The following is a 26,449-nucleotide window of genomic DNA, read 5'->3' as shown; positions in this document are numbered from 1 at the left end:
AATGCATTAAAGGTGTGACATTAGAGAATGTCTGTAGCCCAATCTTGAGTCAGAATGGTTCTATTTCCAAAGTGGAATTTACAAAATGTTACATGCATTGACTGCCTCCAGATTGAACTTTTTGAGTTTAGTAGAATGTATCTGTAAATATAATTCTGCAAATACAAATTCACCCCATAGACTTGGGTATATGCATGCATAAGAGAGAGTATGAGTGTCTGCATGTGAGTGTGACTGCGGGTGATAATGTGTGTTTGCATGTATGTAAAGTGGGAGTGTGATGGAGTATATGCATGTGAGAGGGCGTATGTATATATGTATGAGAGGGAGTTTGTGTATGAGAGAGGGTCTGCTTGAGTTTGAGCGTATGTAAGAATGTGTGGTGTATAGTGGGGCCACTGTAGTGTGACATGAACCCAACCTCATGGGTACTGAACTTGGCCTTAGCCCCTGCTTGGCCTCTCTGCATTGCTGCATTTCCCGAAGTCCACCTTGGAGGATGGTCATCCGAGGCCGAATGTCCTTGACGGCTGAAGTGTTCCCCAATGGGGAGGGAACTCCCCTGCCTGGTGATTGTTGTGCTGTATCCATTCGTCTGTTGTCGTAGCGTCTGCATGGTCTCACCAGTGTGCCATGCTTTTGGGCATCCTTGCCTGCAGCGTATGAGGTAGACAACGTTGGCCGAGTCACATGAGTATCTGCCGCATACATAGTGGATGGTATCCCCATGTGTAACGGTGGTATCCATGTCAACACTGACAGGTCGTGTAGTGGTTGCTATGACAGGATTGTACAGTGTTGTGGTCGATGTTGTCCTGAAGGCTGGGCAGTCTGCTGCGAACAACTATCTGTTTTAAGGTTTGGTGGTTGTTTAAAGGCAAGAAGTGGAGGCGTAGGAAAGGTCTTGGCAAGGTGCCCATCCTCATCAATGATGTTTTGCAAGTTGCGAAGAACATGACGTAATTTCTCCACTCCTGGGAAGTACCGGACAACGAAGGGTACCCTATCGGTTGCATCCCGTGTCTGTCTCCTGAGGAGGTGGTTATGGTTTCTCACTGTGGCACGGTGGAACTGGCAATCGATGAGTTGAGCATCGGATCCTGTTCTTATGACTGCATAGTTGAACACCTTCAGGTGTCTGTCACATTCCTCCTCATCTGCCGATAGGGTACCCTTCATTGTCCAGTAGGTACCCTTGTGACTCAGCCAACGTTAATCTCATACACTGCAGGAAAGAATGTCTCGAGGCATGGTACTTTGGCAAGACGAAGCAGATGCACAACACTCACCAACAGGGGTGTTCCCTCCCAATCGGGGAACACTTCAGTGGTCAGAGTTATTCGGCCTCGGATCTTTGGATGACCATCCTTCAAGGTGGACTTCGGGATACGCAGCAATGCAGAGTGACCGAGCAGAAGCTGATAGCCAAGTTCGGTACCCATGAGGATGGCCTCAATCGGGAACTTGGGTTCATGTCACACTACAGGTGGCCCCACTACACTAGACACTCTCACATTCTTACCTGCTCACAAACTCAGGCAGACCCTCTCTCATACACAAGCTCTCTCTCTCATACACGCACACATACACGATCCACACACTCTCTCTTAGGCTTATGCTCGATCACACTCACACTTTGCTCAGCCTGCAGACATGCAAACACACGCACTCTCACAAGCACTCACACTCACATGCAGACATGTGCGCTGCCTTTCACGCGTGCTGTCTCACGCACGCGCTCTCGTGTGCGCTCTCTCTCTCTCTCTCTCTCTCTCTCTCCACACTCTCTCTCTCCACCTCGCGCGCTCTCTCTCTCTCCGCTCGCGCGCTCTCTCTCTCTCCGCTCGCGCGCTCTCTCTCTCTCCGCTCGCGCGCTCTCTCTCTCTCCGCTCGCGCGCTCTCTCTCTCTCCGCTCGCGCGCTCTCTCTCTCTCCGCTCGCGCGCTCTCTCTCTCTCCGCTCGCGCGCTCTCTCTCTCTCCGCTCGCGCGCTCTCTCTCTCTCCGCTCGCGCGCTCTCTCTCTCTCCGCTCGCGCGCTCTCTCTCTCTCCGCTCGCGCGCTCTCTCTCTCTCCGCTCGCGCGCTCTCTCTCTCTCCGCTCGCGCGCTCTCTCTCTCTCCGCTCGCGCGCTCTCTCTCTCTCCGCTCGCGCGCTCTCTCTCTCTCCGCTCGCGCGCTCTCTCTCTCTCCGCTCGCGCGCTCTCTCTCTCTCCGCTCGCGCGCTCTCTCTCTCTCCGCTCGCGCGCTCTCTCTCTCTCCGCTCGCGCGCTCTCTCTCTCTCCGCTCGCGCGCTCTCTCTCTCTCCGCTCGCGCGCTCTCTCTCTCTCCGCTCGCGCGCTCTCTCTCTCTCCGCTCGCGCGCTCTCTCTCTCTCCGCTCGCGCGCTCTCTCTCTCTCCGCTCGCGCGCTCTCTCTCTCTCCGCTCGCGCGCTCTCTCTCTCTCCGCTCGCGCGCTCTCTCTCTCTCCGCTCGCGCGCTCTCTCTCTCTCCGCTCGCGCGCTCTCTCTCTCTCCGCTCGCGCGCTCTCTCTCTCTCCGCTCGCGCGCTCTCTCTCTCTCCGCTCGCGCGCTCTCTCTCTCTCCGCTCGCGCGCTCTCTCTCTCTCCGCTCGCGCGCTCTCTCTCTCTCCGCTCGCGCGCTCTCTCTCTCTCCGCTCGCGCGCTCTCTCTCTCTCCGCTCGCGCGCTCTCTCTCTCTCCGCTCGCGCGCTCTCTCTCTCTCCGCTCGCGCGCTCTCTCTCTCTCCGCTCGCGCGCTCTCTCTCTCTCCGCTCGCGCGCTCTCTCTCTCTCCGCTCGCGCGCTCTCTCTCTCTCCGCTCGCGCGCTCTCTCTCTCTCCGCTCGCGCGCTCTCTCTCTCTCCGCTCGCGCGCTCTCTCTCTCTCCGCTCGCGCGCTCTCTCTCTCTCCGCTCGCGCGCTCTCTCTCTCTCCGCTCGCGCGCTCTCTCTCTCTCCGCTCGCGCGCTCTCTCTCTCTCCGCTCGCGCGCTCTCTCTCTCTCCGCTCGCGCGCTCTCTCTCTCTCCGCTCGCGCGCTCTCTCTCTCTCCGCTCGCGCGCTCTCTCTCTCTCCGCTCGCGCGCTCTCTCTCTCTCCGCTCGCGCGCTCTCTCTCTCTCCGCTCGCGCGCTCTCTCTCTCTCCGCTCGCGCGCTCTCTCTCTCTCCGCTCGCGCGCTCTCTCTCTCTCCGCTCGCGCGCTCTCTCTCTCTCCGCTCGCGCGCTCTCTCTCTCTCCGCTCGCGCGCTCTCTCTCTCTCCGCTCGCGCGCTCTCTCTCTCTCCGCTCGCGCGCTCTCTCTCTCTCCGCTCGCGCGCTCTCTCTCTCTCCGCTCGCGCGCTCTCTCTCTCTCCGCTCGCGCGCTCTCTCTCTCTCCGCTCGCGCGCTCTCTCTCTCTCCGCTCGCGCGCTCTCTCTCTCTCCGCTCGCGCGCTCTCTCTCTCTCCGCTCGCGCGCTCTCTCTCTCTCCGCTCGCGCGCTCTCTCTCTCTCCGCTCGCGCGCTCTCTCTCTCTCCGCTCGCGCGCTCTCTCTCTCTCCGCTCGCGCGCTCTCTCTCTCTCCGCTCGCGCGCTCTCTCTCTCTCCGCTCGCGCGCTCTCTCTCTCTCCGCTCGCGCGCTCTCTCTCTCTCCGCTCGCGCGCTCTCTCTCTCTCCGCTCGCGCGCTCTCTCTCTCTCCGCTCGCGCGCTCTCTCTCTCTCCGCTCGCGCGCTCTCTCTCTCTCCGCTCGCGCGCTCTCTCTCTCTCCGCTCGCGCGCTCTCTCTCTCTCCGCTCGCGCGCTCTCTCTCTCTCCGCTCGCGCGCTCTCTCTCTCTCCGCTCGCGCGCTCTCTCTCTCTCCGCTCGCGCGCTCTCTCTCTCTCCGCTCGCGCGCTCTCTCTCTCTCCGCTCGCGCGCTCTCTCTCTCTCCGCTCGCGCGCTCTCTCTCTCTCCGCTCGCGCGCTCTCTCTCTCTCCGCTCGCGCGCTCTCTCTCTCTCCGCTCGCGCGCTCTCTCTCTCTCCGCTCGCGCGCTCTCTCTCTCTCCGCTCGCGCGCTCTCTCTCTCTCCGCTCGCGCGCTCTCTCTCTCTCCGCTCGCGCGCTCTCTCTCTCTCCGCTCGCGCGCTCTCTCTCTCTCCGCTCGCGCGCTCTCTCTCTCTCCGCTCGCGCGCTCTCTCTCTCTCCGCTCGCGCGCTCTCTCTCTCTCCGCTCGCGCGCTCTCTCTCTCTCCGCTCGCGCGCTCTCTCTCTCTCCGCTCGCGCGCTCTCTCTCTCTCCGCTCGCGCGCTCTCTCTCTCTCCGCTCGCGCGCTCTCTCTCTCTCCGCTCGCGCGCTCTCTCTCTCTCCGCTCGCGCGCTCTCTCTCTCTCCGCTCGCGCGCTCTCTCTCTCTCCGCTCGCGCGCTCTCTCTCTCTCCGCTCGCGCGCTCTCTCTCTCTCCGCTCGCGCGCTCTCTCTCTCTCCGCTCGCGCGCTCTCTCTCTCTCCGCTCGCGCGCTCTCTCTCTCTCCGCTCGCGCGCTCTCTCTCTCTCCGCTCGCGCGCTCTCTCTCTCTCCGCTCGCGCGCTCTCTCTCTCTCCGCTCGCGCGCTCTCTCTCTCTCCGCTCGCGCGCTCTCTCTCTCTCCGCTCGCGCGCTCTCTCTCTCTCCGCTCGCGCGCTCTCTCTCTCTCCGCTCGCGCGCTCTCTCTCTCTCCGCTCGCGCGCTCTCTCTCTCTCCGCTCGCGCGCTCTCTCTCTCTCCGCTCGCGCGCTCTCTCTCTCTCCGCTCGCGCGCTCTCTCTCTCTCCGCTCGCGCGCTCTCTCTCTCTCCGCTCGCGCGCTCTCTCTCTCTCCGCTCGCGCGCTCTCTCTCTCTCCGCTCGCGCGCTCTCTCTCTCTCCGCTCGCGCGCTCTCTCTCTCTCCGCTCGCGCGCTCTCTCTCTCTCCGCTCGCGCGCTCTCTCTCTCTCCGCTCGCGCGCTCTCTCTCTCTCCGCTCGCGCGCTCTCTCTCTCTCCGCTCGCGCGCTCTCTCTCTCTCCGCTCGCGCGCTCTCTCTCTCTCCGCTCGCGCGCTCTCTCTCTCTCCGCTCGCGCGCTCTCTCTCTCTCCGCTCGCGCGCTCTCTCTCTCTCCGCTCGCGCGCTCTCTCTCTCTCCGCTCGCGCGCTCTCTCTCTCTCCGCTCGCGCGCTCTCTCTCTCTCCGCTCGCGCGCTCTCTCTCTCTCCGCTCGCGCGCTCTCTCTCTCTCCGCTCGCGCGCTCTCTCTCTCTCCGCTCGCGCGCTCTCTCTCTCTCCGCTCGCGCGCTCTCTCTCTCTCCGCTCGCGCGCTCTCTCTCTCTCCGCTCGCGCGCTCTCTCTCTCTCCGCTCGCGCGCTCTCTCTCTCTCCGCTCGCGCGCTCTCTCTCTCTCCGCTCGCGCGCTCTCTCTCTCTCCGCTCGCGCGCTCTCTCTCTCTCCGCTCGCGCGCTCTCTCTCTCTCCGCTCGCGCGCTCTCTCTCTCTCCGCTCGCGCGCTCTCTCTCTCTCCGCTCGCGCGCTCTCTCTCTCTCCGCTCGCGCGCTCTCTCTCTCTCCGCTCGCGCGCTCTCTCTCTCTCCGCTCGCGCGCTCTCTCTCTCTCCGCTCGCGCGCTCTCTCTCTCTCCGCTCGCGCGCTCTCTCTCTCTCCGCTCGCGCGCTCTCTCTCTCTCCGCTCGCGCGCTCTCTCTCTCTCCGCTCGCGCGCTCTCTCTCTCTCCGCTCGCGCGCTCTCTCTCTCTCCGCTCGCGCGCTCTCTCTCTCTCCGCTCGCGCGCTCTCTCTCTCTCCGCTCGCGCGCTCTCTCTCTCTCCGCTCGCGCGCTCTCTCTCTCTCCGCTCGCGCGCTCTCTCTCTCTCCGCTCGCGCGCTCTCTCTCTCTCCGCTCGCGCGCTCTCTCTCTCTCCGCTCGCGCGCTCTCTCTCTCTCCGCTCGCGCGCTCTCTCTCTCTCCGCTCGCGCGCTCTCTCTCTCTCCGCTCGCGCGCTCTCTCTCTCTCCGCTCGCGCGCTCTCTCTCTCTCCGCTCGCGCGCTCTCTCTCTCTCCGCTCGCGCGCTCTCTCTCTCTCCGCTCGCGCGCTCTCTCTCTCTCCGCTCGCGCGCTCTCTCTCTCTCCGCTCGCGCGCTCTCTCTCTCTCCGCTCGCGCGCTCTCTCTCTCTCCGCTCGCGCGCTCTCTCTCTCTCCGCTCGCGCGCTCTCTCTCTCTCCGCTCGCGCGCTCTCTCTCTCTCCGCTCGCGCGCTCTCTCTCTCTCCGCTCGCGCGCTCTCTCTCTCTCCGCTCGCGCGCTCTCTCTCTCTCCGCTCGCGCGCTCTCTCTCTCTCCGCTCGCGCGCTCTCTCTCTCTCCGCTCGCGCGCTCTCTCTCTCTCCGCTCGCGCGCTCTCTCTCTCTCCGCTCGCGCGCTCTCTCTCTCTCCGCTCGCGCGCTCTCTCTCTCTCCGCTCGCGCGCTCTCTCTCTCTCCGCTCGCGCGCTCTCTCTCTCTCCGCTCGCGCGCTCTCTCTCTCTCCGCTCGCGCGCTCTCTCTCTCTCCGCTCGCGCGCTCTCTCTCTCTCCGCTCGCGCGCTCTCTCTCTCTCCGCTCGCGCGCTCTCTCTCTCTCCGCTCGCGCGCTCTCTCTCTCTCCGCTCGCGCGCTCTCTCTCTCTCCGCTCGCGCGCTCTCTCTCTCTCCGCTCGCGCGCTCTCTCTCTCTCCGCTCGCGCGCTCTCTCTCTCTCCGCTCGCGCGCTCTCTCTCTCTCCGCTCGCGCGCTCTCTCTCTCTCCGCTCGCGCGCTCTCTCTCTCTCCGCTCGCGCGCTCTCTCTCTCTCCGCTCGCGCGCTCTCTCTCTCTCCGCTCGCGCGCTCTCTCTCTCTCCGCTCGCGCGCTCTCTCTCTCTCCGCTCGCGCGCTCTCTCTCTCTCCGCTCGCGCGCTCTCTCTCTCTCCGCTCGCGCGCTCTCTCTCTCTCCGCTCGCGCGCTCTCTCTCTCTCCGCTCGCGCGCTCTCTCTCTCTCCGCTCGCGCGCTCTCTCTCTCTCCGCTCGCGCGCTCTCTCTCTCTCCGCTCGCGCGCTCTCTCTCTCTCCGCTCGCGCGCTCTCTCTCTCTCCGCTCGCGCGCTCTCTCTCTCTCCGCTCGCGCGCTCTCTCTCTCTCCGCTCGCGCGCTCTCTCTCTCTCCGCTCGCGCGCTCTCTCTCTCTCCGCTCGCGCGCTCTCTCTCTCTCCGCTCGCGCGCTCTCTCTCTCTCCGCTCGCGCGCTCTCTCTCTCTCCGCTCGCGCGCTCTCTCTCTCTCCGCTCGCGCGCTCTCTCTCTCTCCGCTCGCGCGCTCTCTCTCTCTCCGCTCGCGCGCTCTCTCTCTCTCCGCTCGCGCGCTCTCTCTCTCTCCGCTCGCGCGCTCTCTCTCTCTCCGCTCGCGCGCTCTCTCTCTCTCCGCTCGCGCGCTCTCTCTCTCTCCGCTCGCGCGCTCTCTCTCTCTCCGCTCGCGCGCTCTCTCTCTCTCCGCTCGCGCGCTCTCTCTCTCTCCGCTCGCGCGCTCTCTCTCTCTCCGCTCGCGCGCGCTCTCTCTCTTCTCTCCCCCCCCCCCCACCCCCACCCCATGGGGTGAATTTGCATTTGCAGATACAGTATATTTTGCTCAAAAAGCTCACAATCTGCAGACAGTCAATCCATATAACATTTTATAAAATTTTTTGGAAGCACAGCCATTCTGACTCAAGATTGGGCTACAGACAGTCTCTAACCTCACACCTTCAATGCATTGTCTGAGCTGAGATGTCACCTTCTTTTATAAGACCTTACATTAACTTGAGAATGTGACTTGAAGTTCTGGCATTTACATATTAATGAAGCAAAACCTGAAACCTGTTCTAAAAGATGAAAGACTTAACAGCAATCTAGTCGTGTTCCATATATTATTTCAATTGCATGACACTGCCATCTTTTGCTGTAAATTATGCCTCTTAAGGTCCTGCTCCACAGCTACTTGACGAAGGAGCAGCACTCTGAAAGCTATTGCTTCCAAATAAACCTGGACTATAACCTGGTCTTGTGCGATTTTTGACTTTGTCTTCCCCAGTCCAACACCGGCCCCTCCACATCGGGAGTCCAGGCACCACCACCACCACCACTGAGATTCTAGGCTCCAGGGCTACCACTGCCAGGGTTACTCACCCCAGGCACTGCCACTGTTCAGAATGCAGCTCTGGGCCCACCGCTGCCTTTGGGAGTCCAGGCCCCAAGCACCGCCACCACCTCCTGGACTCCCGATCTGTGCTGCTGAGGTGCAGCAGCCACTGCCCTGCCTACGCAGCTATGGCCTCAAAGATGAAGAAGGAAAAAGATGAAAGGTACAGAGAAAATGATGGCACCGGCCTGGAGCTGAAGGGCTTCTACGAGTCTGAATACTACCTACTGTGCCGGCGCGATCTTGAAACTTTTGTTGCATGTTTAAGTTCTTGTGAAAGAAAATTGCAGTTGTATCTGACTAGGCTACCGCAATTGTATTGAATGTATAATATAGGACAGAATATTTTTCCCTAATCGATCTCTGCCTGTACTTATGCTTCACAAATATTTTCTCATTTTATCTAATGCACCTCACCCTTTTCACATATCCCACTATTTCTTTCTCCTTCATTTATTTAAATTTCATCCTTGAAATGGACCAATCACTCCATAAAGCATGAAGTTCCACTTTTTCATCATAACCTATAATGAAGTATCTTTTGATTATTTTGTGAATTGTTAAGTGACCTTCTTGCCTAATGGCAAGTAGTAAGAGGTTGGTGTGTTGCCTGGTCAACCTGTTTAATCTTTAGTCTTTAGTTTGAGTGTTCTCTCTCTCTTGATAAGCTATATATGTAAAAATAGGATGGACTAGCACTGTTATTTTGAAAATGCTTTGATATTAACACTACTTATTTTATGAACTTAGAGTTACCATACAATGACTACTTTGAATATTTCGGACCAGACTTTAAATTGCACATCAGTCCTTCCAATATGACAAATCAGAACACACTGGAATACATGGAAAAGATTAAGTAAGTACTGTAAATTTATTTATCAGTCATAAGTAAGTACTTATTGTGATTCCTGACCCAGTTCAAGCAATTGTATGTAGCTTCTCCTTTGGGTGTAAAGCCTTATGGTTATTGACTAATTTGATTTATTGTCACGTGTACCTAAGTAGTGCGAAAAGCTTTGTTTGCAAGCACTCCAGGTAGATCAAAGTAAGCAAGGACATATACAGGTTACATCATGCACTAGGTAAGATACTGTTCTTATGAGCTTGCAGTTTAATCCTGTTTCCTTTGTATTTTACGCAGCAATGATTTTACAGATTGAGTGGGAGTTTGTGCTAAGTGTTTTGTTTGGATTCTGTCAACTGTTGCCCTTCCATCATTGCAATATATGTTGAGACTCCAAGTCTGATGAGTATTGTTCTAATTCATATTTCAGCACTTAAGACTGTAAAATACTGTTGTTAAATTCCCTATCAATTATAGGAAGATATTTTGTTAAAGTATTCACTAAAATGGGAGAAAGTTGATCTTTGACAAAGAATACATATCTAAAAGTGCTTTTTTATCTTCGATATTTCTGTGTTATATTTTAAATAAAATGGTCTTGGTAGTTTAGGTAAGTGGCCTGAACAGCTTGCATCCCTATATTGTCCAATTTGAACAAATGGATTTTATAAAATTACTTCATGGATGTGGGCATTGCTGACTGGTTCAGCATTTATTGCTCAGCTGTAGTTGTCCTTTGACAAGGAGCTGGTAAGCTGCCTTCTTCAACCACTGCAATCGATTTGGGTCACACTACATGTTGCAATGTAGTTGGACAGTACAAATTTGATGAAAGTTACCGTGCGCCCTCTCTTTTTTTTTTAAATCAGTTGGACTTGCCAGTGTTCGTATACTTTTTTCATATCTGGTTTCAAAGTGAATGATGAACCCTTAACAGACAATCCCTGCTAAGTGTCTGGGATCTCAACCTTCCAAAACACTCTGGGTGGATTATGGTACCATTTTCTGTGGTATTTGAAAGCAGATGGACAATTAGTCAGATCAGAATGTGGTTGGTGAACACCCTGCCATCTTCCTGCCTCCGCCCAATTTAAGTCTGTGACAGAAAGGACCATGGACTGTCTTCCCATCTTTTTACCAATTGAGACCTTTAAGTGGCTGGCGGTGGGCTCACCGTGTCGGGTGCAAAACTGGCAAAATAGTGCAGGATTCTTGTATGCTGTCAAGTGTCCCTTGTTTAAAGGCAGTCAGTACCCGATTGAGTCATATGGCATTGCAAAATGGATAAGATGGTAAAGAATTATAAAAGTTGGCATGTCATGTTGCAGCTATGCAAAACTTCAGTCAAGCCACATTTGGAGTATTGTATGCAGTTTTGGTTGCCACACTATAGGAAAGATGTGGAGGCATCAGAGAGGGTGCAAAATAGATTACCAATATGTTGCCTGGATTGCAGTATATTAGCTATATGAAAAGGTTCATTATCATTAGATTGTAGGAGATTGAGGAGCAACCTGATAGAAGTAAATAAAGGTATGAGTGGCATAGAGAGGGTGGATAATTAGAGTCTTTTTTTTTTCAGGCTGTAAAGGTCAGATACTAGGTGACATAGGTTTAAAGTGAGAGGGGGTAAATTTAAAGGAAATGTGTGAAGCAAGTTCTTTTAAACGGAAGATGATACTTGATTGAAATGCTCTGCCGGGGAGGTGGTAAATACACATTTAGATAGACACATAGTCCATGTCCCCCTATTCCCTGCCTATGTGCAGCCAGGTGGACATCATGGTTGCGCAGAGTAGAGTATGGCACTGGAAAAGCACAGCGGATCAGGCACCATCCGAGGAGCAGGAGAATAGAAGTTTTGGGCACAAGCCCTTTATCAGGAATGAGCCTTGTGGGCCGGGGGTGCTGAGAAATAAATGAGAGAGGTGGGGGAGAAGTGATAGGTTGGAGAGGAGGGTGGAGCGGATAGATGGGAAAGATGATGGACAGGTCAAGAGGGTGGTGCTGAATTGGAGGCTTGGGACTGGGCTAAGGTGGAGAGAGGGGAAATGAGGAAACTGGTAAAATCCACATTAATCCCGTGTGGTTGCAGGGTCCCAAGATAGTAGATGAGGCATTCTTTCTCCAGGTGTCGGGTGGTTCGGATTTGGCAGTGGAGGAGGCCCAGGACCCTGCATGTCCTTGGTGGAGTGGGAGGGGGAGTTGAAGTGTTCAGTCACAGGGCAGTGGGGTTGGTTGGTGCGGGTGTCCCAGAGATGTTCACTGGAACAATCGGCAAGTTGGCGTCCTGTCTCCTGGAGTAGAGGAGACCACTTCGGGTGCAATGGATATAGTAGACGACATTTGTGGAGGTACAGGTAAATTTCTGTCAAATGTGGAAGGATTCCTAGGGGATTTGGACAGAGGTGAGGGCTGAGGTGTGGGCACAGGTTTTGCATTTACTGTGGTGGCAGGGGGAGGTGCTGGGAGGGGGGTGAGGGTTGGTGCAAAGGCATGGATCTGACAAGAGATTCGTGGAGGGAATAGTCTCTCCGGAATGCTGATAGGGGTGGGAAGGGAAATATATCCCTAGTGGTGGGGTCTGTTTGTAGGTGGCGTAAGTGGCAGAGGATGATAGGATGTAATTGAAGGTTGGTGGGGTTCTGTCCTTGTTGCATTGGGAGAGGTGGGCTTCAAGAGTGGAGGTACAGGAAGTGGAGGAAATACGCTGGAGGATATTGTAGGCCACATGTGAGGGGAAATTGTGGTCTTTGAAGAAGAAAGCCATTTGGGATTTTCTCTGGTGGAATTAGACCACAAGACGTAAGAGTGGAAGTAAAGCCATTTGGCCCATCGAGTCCACTCTGCCATTCAATCATGGCTAATGGACATTTCAACTCCACTTACCTGCACTCTCCCCGTAGCCCTTATTCCTTGCGAGATCAAAAATTTATCAATCTCTGCCTTGAAGACATTTAACGTCCCTGCTTCCACTGCGCTCCATGGCAATGAATTCCACAGGCCCACCACTCTCTAGCTGAAGAAATGTCTCCTCATTTCTGTTCTAAATTGACCCACTCTAATTCTAAGGCTGTACCCACGGGTCCTAGTCTCCCTGCCTAACGGAAACACATACCCAGCGTCCACCCTTTCTAAGGTGTGCATTATCTTGTAAGTTTCTATTAGATCTCCCCTCAACCTTCTAAACTCAAATGGATACAATCCCAGGATCCTCAGCTGTTCATCCTACTATTGCAGGGCTTATCCATGTGAATCTCTGCTGGACATGCTCTAGTGCCAGTATGTCCTTCCTGAGGTGTGGGGCCCAAAATTGGACACAGTATTCTAAATGGGGCCAAACTAAAGCTGTATAAAGTCTTAGTAGCACATCGCTGCTTTTATATTCTAACCGTCTTGAGATAAATGACAACATTACATTTGCTTTCTTAATCACTGACTCAACCTGCAAGTCAGCCTTGAGAGAATCCTGGACTAGCACTCCCAGATCCCTTTGTACTTTGGCTTTATGAATTTTCTGACTGTTTAGAAAATAGTCTAGGCATGTATTCATTTTTTCCAAGTGCATTTGCTCACGTTGAATTTCATCAGCCATTTCCAGAACCACTCTCCTAAACTGTCTAAATCTTTCTGCAGCCTCCCCACCTACTCAGAACTACCTGCGTGTCCGCCTAACTTCATATCATTGGCGAACTTCGCCAGAAAGCCAACAGTCCCTTCATCCAGATCATTAATATATGAAGTGAACAGCTGCGGACCCAACACTGAACCCTGCAAGACACCACTTGTCACTAGATGCCATTCTGAAAAAGAACCTTTTACCCCAACTCTCTGCCTTCTGTCAGACAGCCAATTCTCAACCCATGCCAGTCGTTCACCTCAAACACCATGGGCCCTCACCTTACTTAGCAGCCTCCCGTGAGGTACCTTATCAAAGGTCTTTTGGAAGTCTAGGTAGATAACATCCACTGCGTTTCCCTGGTCTAACCTACTTGTTACCTCTTCAAAGAATTCTAACAGGTTTGTCAGGCACAACCTCTCCTTACTAAATCCATGGTGATTTGTTCTAATCTGACCTTGCACTTCCAAGAATTTAGAAACCTTATCCTTAACGGTGGATTCTAGAATTTTACCTACAACCGAGGTTAGGCTAATCGGCCAATAATTTTCCATCTTTTGTCTTGATCCTTCCTTGAACAAGGAGGTTGCAACAGCGACTTTCCAATCATCTGGGACTTTCCCTGACTCCAGTAATTTTTAAAAGATCACAACCAACGCCTCCACTATTTCTTTAACCAACTCCCTCAGAACTCGAGGATGTAGCCCATCGGGGCCAGGCGATTTATCAGTTTTTAGACCTTTTTAGCTTTTCTAGCACTTTCTCTCTTGTAATGGCTACCAAACTCAACTCTGCCCCTGACTCTCCTTAATTGTTGGGATATTACTCATGTCTTCCACTGTGAAGACTGACACAAAGTACTTATGAAGTTCTTCAGCTATTTCCTTGTCTCCCATCACTCCTATCACTAGCCTTCCTGCATCAATTTGGAGTGGCCCAATTTCTACTTTTGCCTCTTGTTTGTTTCTTATGTATTGAAAGAAAATTTTACTATCATTTCTAATATTACTGGCTAGCTTACCTTCATATTTGATCCTCTTCTTCCTTATTTCTCTCTTTGTTATCCTCTGTTTATTTTTATAGTCTTCCCAATCTTCTGATTTCCCAGTGTTCTTGGCCATTCTATCGGCTCTCTCTTTTTCTTTGATATATTTCCTGACTTCCTTGGTCAGCCATGCTTGTCTAATTCCCATTCCCCACCCCGGTAATCTTTCTTTTCTTGGGAATGTATCTCTGTACTGTGTCCTCAATTACACCCAGAAACTCCTGCCACTGTCTTCCCCACTAGGCTCTGCTTCCGGTCAATTTTCATCAGTTCCTCCTGTCTCATGCTCCTGTAATTGCCTTTATTTAACTGTAACACCATTACATTTGATTTTGACTTCTCTGTTTCAAACTGCAGACTGAACTCTACCATATTATGATCGCTGCCTCCTAAGTGTTCCCTTACTTTAAGATATTTTATAAAGTCTGGCTCATTACATAGCAATAAATCCAGAATAGCCTGCTCCCTTGCGGGCTCCATCACAAGCTATTCCAAAAAGCCATCCTGTAAGCATTCCATGAATTCCCCTTCTTTGGATCCACCGGCAACATTATTCACCCAGTCCATTTGTATGTTGAGGTTTCCCATGATCACTGTGGCCTTGCCTTTCTGACATGCCCAATCTATTTCCTGGTACTTCTTGCACCACTGGTCTTGTCCACTGCTGAGAGGTCTGTACATAACTCCCATTAATTTTTTTTTGCCTTTGTGGTCCCTCAACTCCACCCATGCAGACTCCACATCATTTGACCCAATGTCATTCAGTGCCATAGATTTAATTTCATTCTTAACTAACAGGGCAAACCCGCCCCCTCTGCCCACCCCCCTAGCTTTTTGATAAATTGTAAATCCTTGGATGTTTAACTGCCAGTCCTGAACCCCCTGCAATCACATCTGTGTGATGCCTACTACATCATAATCATTCATGATGATTTGTGCTGTTAATTCATCTACTTTGTTATGAATACTACGAGCGTTCAGGTAAAGCGCCTTAATGCTAATTTTCTTAGCCTCATGATTTCTATCATCTCTAATAATATGTCCTAAGTTATCTTTCCTTTTTGTTTCATTCCTAGCCTGCCTTGAGCTTAAATCTTGCACACATGCTAACCTGCTGCTTATCTTTCTACTTAACTCCATAATCCTGTTGCTTTCCCTTCCCTTCCCCCCTCCCCCACCCCCCCGACTCACAAGTTTAAAGTTCTAGTGACCACCGTATTTATCCTTTTGTCAGAACACTGGTTCCAGATCGGTTCAGGGGAAGAATGTCCCATCGGTACAGATCATCCCCATTCCAAATCTGATGCCAATGTCCCATGAAATGGAGTCCCTTTTTCCCACACCAATCTCTTAGCCACATGTTTACTTCCCTAATTTTTTACCCCTATGCCAATTAGCACGTGGCTCAGGCAATAATCCAGAGATTATGACTCTCGAGGATCTGTTCTTTAATTTCCTTCCTAGTGCTTGATACTCGCCAAACAGGTCCTCCTTCCTAGCCTTGCTGTTAGTGCCAATGTGGACCACAACAACGGGATATTCTCCCTCCTGCTCCAATATCCTTTCAAGCCGGTCTGACATGTCCTGCACCCTGGCACTGGGCAGGCAACACACCATGCAAGACTCCCGATCCGGCTCGCAAACGATACTATCTCTCCCCCTAATTATAGAATCCCCTTTAACAACTACTTGTCTTTTAGCTCACCCCTCTTGAATGACCTTCTGCACCATGGTGCCCTGGTCAGCTGGCTCTTCCTGTCCACAGCCCTTTCCCTCATCTGTACAGGGAGCAAAAATCTCATACCTGTTGGACAAAGTCAAGGGCTGAGGCTGCTCCACTCCTGAATTCAGAATCCACCTACCTTCCTCATTTGCAGTCGCACACTGTTGTCCCTGGTCACTAACTGAATTTGAATTACTTAATATACCGGGTGTGACTGCCTCTTGAAACCAAGTGTCCAGGTAACTCTCCCCCTCCTAAATGTGCCGCAGTGTTTGAAACTCAGATTCCAGATCATCAATTCTGATCCAGAGTTCTTCCAGCAACCTACACTTGCTGCAGATGTGGTCACTGCCGTTCACAATGGGATCAGCCAGCTCCCACATCATACAGCTACAGCACATCACCTGTCCAGCCACCTCTGCTTATTTAATTAATTTATACACATTTATGAGTTAAATAATTTCTAGTATTTCTCTATGGTCTTATTCAACTAACCAACTAATAGTAAACTTTTAATCAATCACACGATACACAAGAAATACCAATTGAAACACCATGAGAGTCCTTTTTCTTTGGTTAGAGGAGGACGGTGGGTGGGAGACACGGCACATGTAGTGTCTCAGGATTCAGCTGCTGCCCAGATATATACCCAGCAGTCCTCTGTGCCTTGCTATGGCCTCTCCCTCTGCTGCTTCTTCAAAAACCTCACTTACCTAGCAGTCCCGTGTCCGTTCCTGCTTAGTGGTCGCTCCGCCAAGGTAAGTTTTTATACTTTAAAGTTACTTTACTGTTGGGCCTCTGCTCCTCACTGTCACTCCTCCCACTCCAAGTGCTGCTGAAAAAATGAGGTGAATTTGAGGTCAGGGTGAAAGGTGTTAGTGAAGTTGATGAACTGTTCATCAACCTCCCCGTGGGACAGTTCATCAACTTCACTAACACCTTTCACCTGAACCAGATTGGACACCTCCCTCCCTTCCTGGACCTCTCCCTCTCCATCTCTGGCGACCGACTAACCACGGGCATCTACTACAAACATACGGACTCCCACAGCTACCTGAACTACACCTCGTCCCACCCTGCCTCCTGTAAAAACACCATTCCTTATTCTCAATTCCTTCGCCTCTGCTGCATGTGTTCCCAGGATGACCAATTCCACCATAGAAAATCCCAGATGGCCTCCTCCTTCAAAGCCCCACCATGAGGGATATATAACCCTCCCCACCCCTATCAGCGTTCCGGAGAGACCATTCACTCCCCGACTCCCTTGTCAGACTCAAGCCCTTCACCAGCCCTCACTCCACTCCCAGCATCTTCGCCTGCCACCGCAATAAGTGCAAAACCTGCGCCCACACCTACCCCCTCATCTCCGTCCAAGTTCCCAAAGGCTCCTTCCACATTGGACAGAAACTTACCCGATGTCATCTACTTGATGTGATCTCCTCTACATTGAGGAGACAGGGCGCCAACTTCCAGATCGTTTCCGAGAACATCTCTGGGACACCCGCACCAACCAACCCCACCGTCCCATGGCTGAACATTTCAGCTCACCCTCCCACTCCACCAAAGACATGCAGGTCCTGGGCATCCTGCATCACCAAACCCGAACCACCCAACGCCTGGATGAAGAACACCTCATCTTCTGCGTTGGGACCCTGCAACCACACAGGACTAATGTGGATTTCACCAGTTTCCTTATTTTTCCCTCCCCCACCTTATCCTAGTCCCAAGTCTCTAACTCAGCACTACCCTCTTGACCTGTCCACCGTCTTTCCCACCTATCAGCTCCACTCTCCTCTCCGACCTATTGCTTTCTCCCCCAGCTTCATCTACCTATTGCATTCTCAGCTACCTTACCCCCAGCACCACCCCCTTCCCATTTATTTCTCAGCTACTCCCTCCCCCCCCCAAACCCGGCTCACAAGGCTCACTTTGGATGAAGAGCTTATGCCTGAAGCGTCAATTCTCCTGCTTCTCAGGTGCTGTCTGATCTGTGCTTTTCAAGGACCACACTCTCAAACTCTAATCTCTAGCATCTACAGTCCTCACTTGCTCCATCATGGTTGTGCATACATGATTGGGCTGTGCTGTACTGTACTGTTCTATGTTCTAAATGTTTTAGGAGGAAATATGAGTTTGGGGATATGCAGGAGTTGTTGGTTTCATAAATGAATATGGCAATGTGGTAACCATATATATCTTTAAATAAATGTAAATGTCTATCATTCAAGATTTGTAAGTCCTGGTCTCAAGTCATTTAGCATGCACCTTGCAAGGTGAAGGACACTTTAACCAAGCATAACAGAACAATATTGGTGTTATGGATACCATTGATTTTCATTTCCACTGAAATCAATGGAAACGAAAATCAGATTTCTATCATTGGAAGCTCATCATATTATCCTTTTCTTGCATATTACAGCAATTTGCAAGTCATCTTTATAGATTGGGATAAGCATTTTTGACATGCATCAAATCCTTTTAGTTCTTGGTTTAGAAAGAAAATTGAGTTTCAATTTAGTTTGCTAAAATGACACGTTAATTTTAGATGGAAGTGTTTCCTGTTCAAGATAAAATTGTATAATTGTACTTGAAAAGAAATTTTTTGTGTAATTTGTCTTATCTCATTGCAGAATCCGTTTATTTGAAAATCTACGTATGCTACCTCATGCACCTGGTGTCCAGATGCAGCCTATTCCAGAGGATGCTATTCAAGAAAACAGTGGAGCAGAGGATGATGATGATCCTAACAAACGAATTTCAAGTTAGTGGTAGTATATCAATATTTTAGAACATTAGCTTTTAAGTAGCTTTAAGTATCTGTATTGAGCAAATTCACACCCACAGATAACTCTCTCTCTGCGAGTCCAAAGTGTGCCACTCTTAAGAAACTTGTAAGTGACTTCCTATGTTTCCTATTCTTTTATCCAGAGGGTGATACCGGTAGATCTTGCACAAGCAGGTTGCTTTGCATTTTCATTGTTGCCTTTATTCAGGGGATGTGGGTGTCACTTACTAGGTCAGCATATGTTGTCCATCACTGATTACTTTGGGGTGGTGGTGGTGGGCCACCTTCTTAAACTGCTGTAGTTTATGTGGTTTAGGCAAGCCGAATCTAATGTGGAATTCCAAGATTTTGACTCATCAATAGTGAATGAATGAAAATACTCTTCCAAATCAGGATGATACATGGATTGGAAAGGGACTTTCAGATTTTAGTATTTACATGCATCTGCTGGCTTTGTCCTCCTAGATAGTAGAGGCTGCAGGTTTAAAAGGTGGTGTCAGAGGAGCCTTGGTGAATAACTGCAGTGCTTATTGCAGATTGCAGAAACTACTGCCTTTGTGCATTGATGGTGAAGAGCATGATTGTTTAAAGTTGTACATGGGATACCAGTCAAGTGGGCTGCTTCATCCTAGGTGTTGTCAAGCTTTTTGAATGTTGTTGAAGCTTTTCCCATCCAGGCAAATGGACAGCATTTTACCACAGTCTCGACTTGTGTCCAGTAGATGGTGTACAGACTTTGGGGAGTTAAAAGGTGTGTTATGGCAGATTTTATAGCCACAGTATTTATATAGCTGGTCTAATTAAGATGCTGGTCAGTGTTCACTCCCAGGATGTTGATATTGGGAGTTCAGGGATTGTCGTGCCACTGAACATCATAGGGTGATGGTTAGATTCTGTCTCTTGGAGGTACCTGACATATGCATAGCACATTTGCAAATACAGAATGTTACTTGTCACTAACCAGCTCGAGGCTCAATATTGTATCGGTTCTTACTGCATATGAGTATGGGCTGCTTTGATATCTGAAGGGTTCAGGGTGGCTCTGAAAATAGATATATCAGCAGCGTAAATCTCCATTTGTGACCTTAGGATGAGAACAGCTGAAGCTGATTTGGTCAAGGTCACCATCCTGACAGTCTTCTGCATTTAAGCACTAGAACTGAGATAATTGACCTCCAGAACACAACCGTCTTCCTTTGTGTTTGGTATGCCTCCAACCATTTTTCTAATGCTTCTTGATGCTATACTTGGTTGAATGCTCCCTCAGCACTGGACTTGTCAAAGCCCATAGCCGTTGCTGTATCTCATGTCTTCAGTTTCTTGATACCACATGGTGTAAATTGAATTGTCTGAAGACTAGCACCTGGATGGTGCACATCAGGAGGAGGCTGAGCTGGTCATTCACTCAGCATTTCTGACTGAAGATTGTTGCAAATGCTTTTGCCTTTTCTTATGCACTGATGTGCTAGGCAGCCCATCATGAAAGAATGGAATCTTTGTAGAGCCTCCTCCCCTGTTAAATGGTTTAATTATCTACCTCATTTACATCTGGTTATGACAGAACTATGCTTTGTGGAATTACCTAGCTATTTCTTTTTCCATGCAGCTTGCACTGTTACACATACAAGTAGCCCTTCAACTTGGCAGTATTATGAAAGTGTAGAAGTGTACTATACCATTAAGAGATTGAACGACTTATCAAGCATACAGAGTGTTGGAGAATTTATAATGTAACATTTGGTCCAGCTGAGTTGCTATGGGACAAAAAAAAATTAGAATTTGGCCAATCAGTTTAAATTATACCCCAAAATATCAACCTCCAATCAAGTTTGAATTTAGTATATTGACAATATTAAAAACTAATGAAACAATCTGATGCTTTGATGTATAACATCAGGAAAAATTGAACAGTTGAGGGGAGAGCAGCCAAGTCACCAGCACTGCCCAAAACACAGCTCTCTTAAAAAGGTACCTTTATCTATCAGTGGTCTGTGAAATAGAAATCCGTAGGAAGAAGAAATGAAGATAGAGGAAGATACAAAAAGAAGATTCGACATCTGGCTGGTTTTGATATTTGAATTTTTTGGTCCATCCAAAATCGGTGGTTTTATCAGAGCAGTATAGTCGAAGGGAAAGTAAAAGATAGTTTAGAGAAACCCTGTCTTACAACCTGGGGTTCTTCTCGCCCCCCCCCCCCCCCCCCCCGATAATGGAAGCCTGCAATACAGAAATGATTCAACTCGCGCTGCAGTCTGTTAAAATAGCGAGGCCAAGGACCATCCCAAAAGTCACTATTTAAAGTACAAAAAATTAAGAACTTTAGTCTTTAAGTCTAACATAGAATATTAACTAACAACTATTTACAACTTCTTTTGCTAACCTATCTGTTACTTTTCCTTCTATAATACTGGTCCGATAAAACCCCAGATTTAAGATCTACCAAAAAAATTCAAATTTCAAAACCAGCCAGCTGTTGAATGTTATCTTTGTATCTTCCTCTGTCTTTTTTCCTTCTTAGGGATTTCTGTTTCATATGTCATTGATAGATAAAGGTACCTTTTTAGGAGAGCTGTGTTTTGAGCAGTGCTCGTGACTTGGCAGTTCTCCCCTCAACATTCACTTTTTCCCAATCTTATACATCAAAGTATCGGATTGTTTCATTGGTTTTAAAATTGTCAATATACTAAATTCAAACTTGATTGGAGGTTGGTATTTTGAGGTATAGTTTAAACTGATTGGCCAAATTCGAGTTTGTTTTTGATTCATAGCAACTCGGCCAGTGCTAGCTGCTGAACCAATGTTACATTGTAAATTCTCCAGCTTGCTAAGTCCTTCACTCTCAAAGGTACAATAGACTTCTACACCTTCATAACAACAGTACTAGTAGCATGTGGGATATTGCAAAGTTGTGAGGTTACAGATTGTATGCAGGTTGAATACAATTTCACACTTGCTGATGGACCACAATGCCTCATGGGTGTCAAATTTTGAGTTGCTAGATTGGTTAAAAATCTATTCCATTTTAATACTGTCATAATGCCAAGGTTGCACATCAAAATGGAAGACAGGTAGAAATGGTTTGAAGAGGTCATCGTGGAGTGATATGTAAGGCACAGGAGGGCTGGTTCAGTCAGCTTGCAGGTTTACTTCAGTCAGCATACATGTGAGGGAGTGATGTTTGTGAGGACAGGAAATCAGTGGAATAATATAAAAACAGTAAGTGCTGGTGAAACTCAACAGGTCTGGCAGCATCTGTATGTGAGAAATAGTTAATGTTTCAAGTCAGATATGACTTTAGAACTGAAAGAGCTGGATAATGGTGCTTTTTACGCTCTTGATAGGGGTGTCAGAGTGCTATTAGTAGATTGGTCCATTTTCTTTTCACATCTGTCATTTACACTAACTTTACATTTCTATCTCTCTCTGATAACGACTCCCTTTGCCTTTTGGTCTGATCACCCTCAGTCTGTCCCACTCAATTATCCCCTACCTCTGTCCACAGCATAAAAAGCATCATATCACTGTCCCTTTCAGATCTGAAGCAGAGTCCTATCATACTCAAAATGTTAACTCTGTTTCTCTCTCCACAGATGCTGCCAGACCTACAGAGTCTCATCAGCAATTTGTATTCTTATTTCAAATTTCCAGCATCTACAATGCATTTTGCTAAGTAGAGAGCTCCAGTTTTGGTACAAATTGTTGTATTCAACTGTCGGAAAGATGTGTATATGATTACTTTTGCAAAACAAGTGGACAGTAATTTACTTGAAGCATAGTAGCGCACTTGATGAGGTCTGGTGTGATGGTATAGCAGTGCCCCATGTGAATCCAGCAAGTTTGGTTCATAATTGTTTCTCGACATCTGCTTTCTCAGCATTCCCTGGAAGGGTAAAGTTTTAACTTGAGTCAGTCCCAAGTTTGTTGGGTTGAGAATGTTGAACTTTAATGTAAAAAAAAAAGGAAATATAAACAGACAAGTATTGCCATGAACCCAAGGAGTAGATATTAGAAGTGTTGACTAAACAATCTTGGCAACACGGTTGGTCAGTGGTTAGTACTGCTGCCTCACAGCACCAGGGACCCAGGTTTGATTCCAGCCTCTGGCGACTGTCTGTGTGGAGTTTGCGCATTCTCCCCATGTCTGCGTGGTTTCCTCCGGTTGTTACAGTTTCCTTCCACAATCCAAAAATGTGTAGATTAGATGAATTGGTCGTGCTGAATTGCCCATAGTGTTCAAGGATATGGAGGTTAGGTGCATTAGTCAGGGGTAAATGTAGAGTAATGGGGAATGTGTTTGGTTGGGATACTCTTCGGAAGGTCAATTGGACTTGTTGGGCCGAAGGACCTGTTTCAACACTTGTAAGGAATCTATGATTCTACAACAGATAACCATCAAGAAAGGCCTGAAAGGACGAGAGAGAGGTGGAAAAGGCAGAGTCACCTTTGGAGGTAAAAAGGTTGGGAAACCTTCGGAAGTGTTATGACACAGGCTAATTTAAACCTGACATACACAGAAGCTCACCTCATGCTGTAATCTGTTAAATTTCAAGAGGCAAAGAACCATCCCAGAGGTCACTATTTAAAGTAAAAATTAAGACTTTTATTTTTTAAGTCCAGCAGAGAATATTAAAACTAACTATTTACAACTCCTTTCTCTTAAACCAATTTTTTTACCTCCCCACTCTACAATACTGGTGAAATTAAAAACTCTGATTAAGATTTACAAACAATTCAATTTCAGCTGTCGAATCTTCTCTTTCTATCTTCCTCTGTCGTCTTTTCTTCAGTATTCTGCTTCATAGGTCTTTCTTATAAATAGGTACCTCTCAGAGAACTATTCGGCTAGCAGTCTACAATTTAGATTGGATACCCTACAGTGTGGAAACAGGCCCTTCGGCCCAACAAGTTCACACCGACCCTCCGAAGAGTAACCTACCCAGACCTATTTCCCTCTGACTAATGCACCTAACACATGGGCAATTTAGCATGGCCAATTCACCTGGCTTGCACATCTTTGGACTGTGGGAGAAAACAGGAGCACCCGGAGGAAACCCACGCAGATACAGGGAGAATGTGCAAACTCCACACAGACAGTCACCTGAGGCTGGAATCGAACGTGGGACCCTTGTGCTGTGAGGCAGCTGTGCTAACCACTGAGCCACCGTGGTTTTCTTGGCAGTTCTCCCATAACTGTTCAAAATGGTTGGTTTTATACACCAAAACATTGAATCATTTTGTTTGTTTTAATGTTGTCAAAATACTAAATTCAAATTTTATTGGATTTTGGTATCTGGGGCATAATTTAAACTGATTAGCCGAATTTGAATTTGTTTTTGCATCATGGCAACTCATCTGCACTATTGGTTTCACAATCAAATGTTATATTTTAAATTCTTTCAGCACACTCTGTGCCTCTCTAAGTCCATGTCAGCTTCCAGTCTCTCTTAAAGCTACAGTACTCACCTACACCTTCATAACAGAAGGAAATTGCAGAACTTGGAATCAAGGTTGCTAAATGGGATAGATTGAATTAGGGATGAACAACAATCAAAATTGGAAGAATACCAAGTTTTTTTGAGATTTAGGAGGTCATGTAGGTTATAGATCGACAGGCTAGATATCTGGCAGAATCAGAAATCATTGATGTATGACAAAATATTTGGGCATGTGTCCTTGCTACGTCACCAGACGTGTTCAGCAGGTGGCCTGGGGTACAAAATCAACAGTATAAGAAGAAGATTCTGTCAGGATGTACTACAGTCCGAAACCATTTTTATCCCATGGTTGCTGCAGTTAATGAGTCAATACCATAATCTGAAACAATAGCTTTAAATGCCTCTAGCTTTAGGTTTTCTGATTTTCAGGTTGAGAGAAAACAATATGATTTATTTCCATTGTAAAAGCACTTGCTGTAGCAGCAGAAATTTATTTGAAAACTGAGATTTAACTGTTGTACAACTTTGCTTGCAGGACGCTAAGGTTGTGTACTTCCAAATTAGCAGAGCTTAGTAGTAGCATTCTTCCTTCTGAGTCTGAGTGTTCTCAGGACTTGATTGCAAAATGTAGGCCTGCACACTGAAGTGTTATACTGAGAGAACGCGGCCTCAGAAGATGTCTTTCGGGTGAGACATTAAATAAAGGCCCTGCTCACCCGTTCAAATAGAAACATAAGATTATGGTAATATGTTTTTCTTAGGAACAGTGTAGAGTTCTTTCTTTTGGCCTGAACAATATTTATTCCAAACGAAACGTTTGACAGTTTTCTGTGTATTAGTTTTGAAATCTTGCTGTGAAGTAGGCTGTTGCATTTCCTACATTGCAATGGTGATTACACTTTAAATTTATTTCAAAGTGCTTTGGGATATCCTGAAAGGCATCATATAAATTCAGGGCAAAAATGAGGACTGATGAAGGGCTTTTGCTCGAAACGTCGATTCTCCTCCTCGGATGCTGCCTGACCTGCTGTGCTTTTTCAGCATCACTCTAATCTAGACTCCTCATATAAATTCAAGTCAGTCTGACTGGTTATCTTTCTTTATGTCCATGAATAATATAAATACATTGGATTTTAAACTTCTGATTTTTTTGTATTATTGTAGTTCGAGCTTCTGATAAAAGAATAGCCTGTGACGAAGAATTTTCAGATTCTGAAGATGAAGGCGAAGGAGGTAGACGAAACATTGTAAATCATAAGAAAAGTAGCAAGCGAGCACGAATAGAAGAAAAAAAGGAACTGGAAGAAAGATCACATGGTAAGTGCACTATGGCCTAGATTTTGCAATGACAATGATCATAACTGTTAGTATTTTCTACCGGTGCTCTGAGAGTCCACATTTGCAGAACAATATGGACGTTGCTATCAGAGACACTGCACTCTTTCAGAGGAGATGCTGCTAAAATGCAAAGCCCAAGTGATTCGTGAATTGGCAAATAGCTCCACTTCTACACCATTTAATCTTGCTGTTAAAAAACCCTTGAAGTTACAGCTTAGTGAATAAAGTGTAACTGGGTTTTTAAATGATCCAGTGATATTCTAACTTCTTCCTAGTTTCAGTTATTAACTATTCCATTCTGTGAGTTAAAATTAGGAGTGAATGATAATAATGACTTCTAAAATTGCTGGTCTGCAGTCTGTGTGAGTATTACAAAGTGATTGGCTACTTATCCCTCTTGCTGGCATCATTGCAACTGAAATTCCTTTGTCTTGGAGACTTTCCAAGGAGAAATCCAATCTGAGACACCATTGGATCTTTGTGGGCGACTCTTCTAAAATCAGTCACGTGGATTGTTGCTTTACTGCTCACTGTAAAATCCAGCCCTTGAGAGCTGAACTAAAAGCATAGTATATTTACAATAATGTAATTGTGTGAGAAACAAAATTTGCAAGCTCCAAGTTCTGAGAAGAGCTCAGTGATACTTTAATATTCATAGCTCAGACTTTTTCCATGAGCTCGCAGAGAGTTGTGAGAGCATGGAATGTGTTGCTAGCAGCAGTTGTGCGAGTGAGGTCATTGGGGATATTTAAGAGACTGCTGGACATGCATATGGTTACAGAAATTTGAGGGTTAGTACATTAGGTTTACCTTACATGAGGATCAATGGTCGGCACAACATCGTGGGCTGAAGGGCCTGTTCTGTGCTATACTGTTCTATGTTCTAGAAGTGATTTGACCAAACTAGTTGCGATGGTCAGGAGAATGGTTATACTGGAAATGGATTTATTCGATTTTTATTATGTTACTTAACTTTGAAATGACTTACGGTATTGGCGCACAAATGATTTGCAATATCAGAATATTTTCATGCAAGTCTAATAAAGTTGTATTTATTAATACCTTGGGAAGACTGTATTGCCATTATAAATGCAAATTTTGCAGTGTGCTTTCATATATTATAAGTGATAGTTTGAGAAGGTACAGGGAACAGCAGTAACTATATTCTGTTTAACAAAATCAAGAAAGAAACTGGAAAATATATATTCCTATATATCATTAAAAATACGGGAATAGAGAAGACCCACCGGATCATCAACGCCACACTCACAGGAATCCGATTCACGAGAGAAGAAGAAAAGGATAGCCAACTCCCATTCCTAGATGTGATGGTACAGAGAACACCGAACGGAGAATTCACTACAAGGGTATACAGGAAAGCCACACACAGACACCAAGTCCTAAACTATGAAAGTAACCACCCCAACACACACAAACGAAGCTGCATCAGGACACTATTCAAAAGGGCCACAACACACTGCAGTACACCAGAACTGCAAAAAAAAAAGAAGAGGAACACCTATACAAGGTATTCACCAAAAACGGATACCCGCGCAACTTCAACAA

At 48.3% G+C, this 26,449-nt stretch overlaps 1 protein-coding gene across 3 annotated transcripts in view; it reads left to right on the top strand.

Annotated features, from left to right (window-relative positions):
• LOC122545806 (histone deacetylase 2) overlaps positions 1 to 26,449 on the top strand; it is a 94,255-nt gene that overhangs the window by 54,568 nt on the left and 13,238 nt on the right. For all 3 annotated transcript variants that reach the window (XM_043684717.1, XM_043684722.1, XM_043684729.1), the window contains exons 10-12: positions 8,842 to 8,950; positions 17,956 to 18,086; positions 24,710 to 24,862. In XM_043684717.1, the coding sequence (XP_043540652.1) occupies positions 8,842 to 8,950; positions 17,956 to 18,086; positions 24,710 to 24,862 (393 nt within the window). The remainder of the gene's footprint in view (positions 1 to 8,841; positions 8,951 to 17,955; positions 18,087 to 24,709; positions 24,863 to 26,449) is intronic.

Source organism: Chiloscyllium plagiosum, chromosome 3, assembly GCF_004010195.1.
Source record: "Chiloscyllium plagiosum isolate BGI_BamShark_2017 chromosome 3, ASM401019v2, whole genome shotgun sequence".
Taxonomy (NCBI): domain Eukaryota; kingdom Metazoa; phylum Chordata; class Chondrichthyes; order Orectolobiformes; family Hemiscylliidae; genus Chiloscyllium; species Chiloscyllium plagiosum.
The sequence above is the reverse complement of the archived record's forward strand: the minus strand, read 5'-3'. Positions and strand labels throughout refer to the sequence as shown.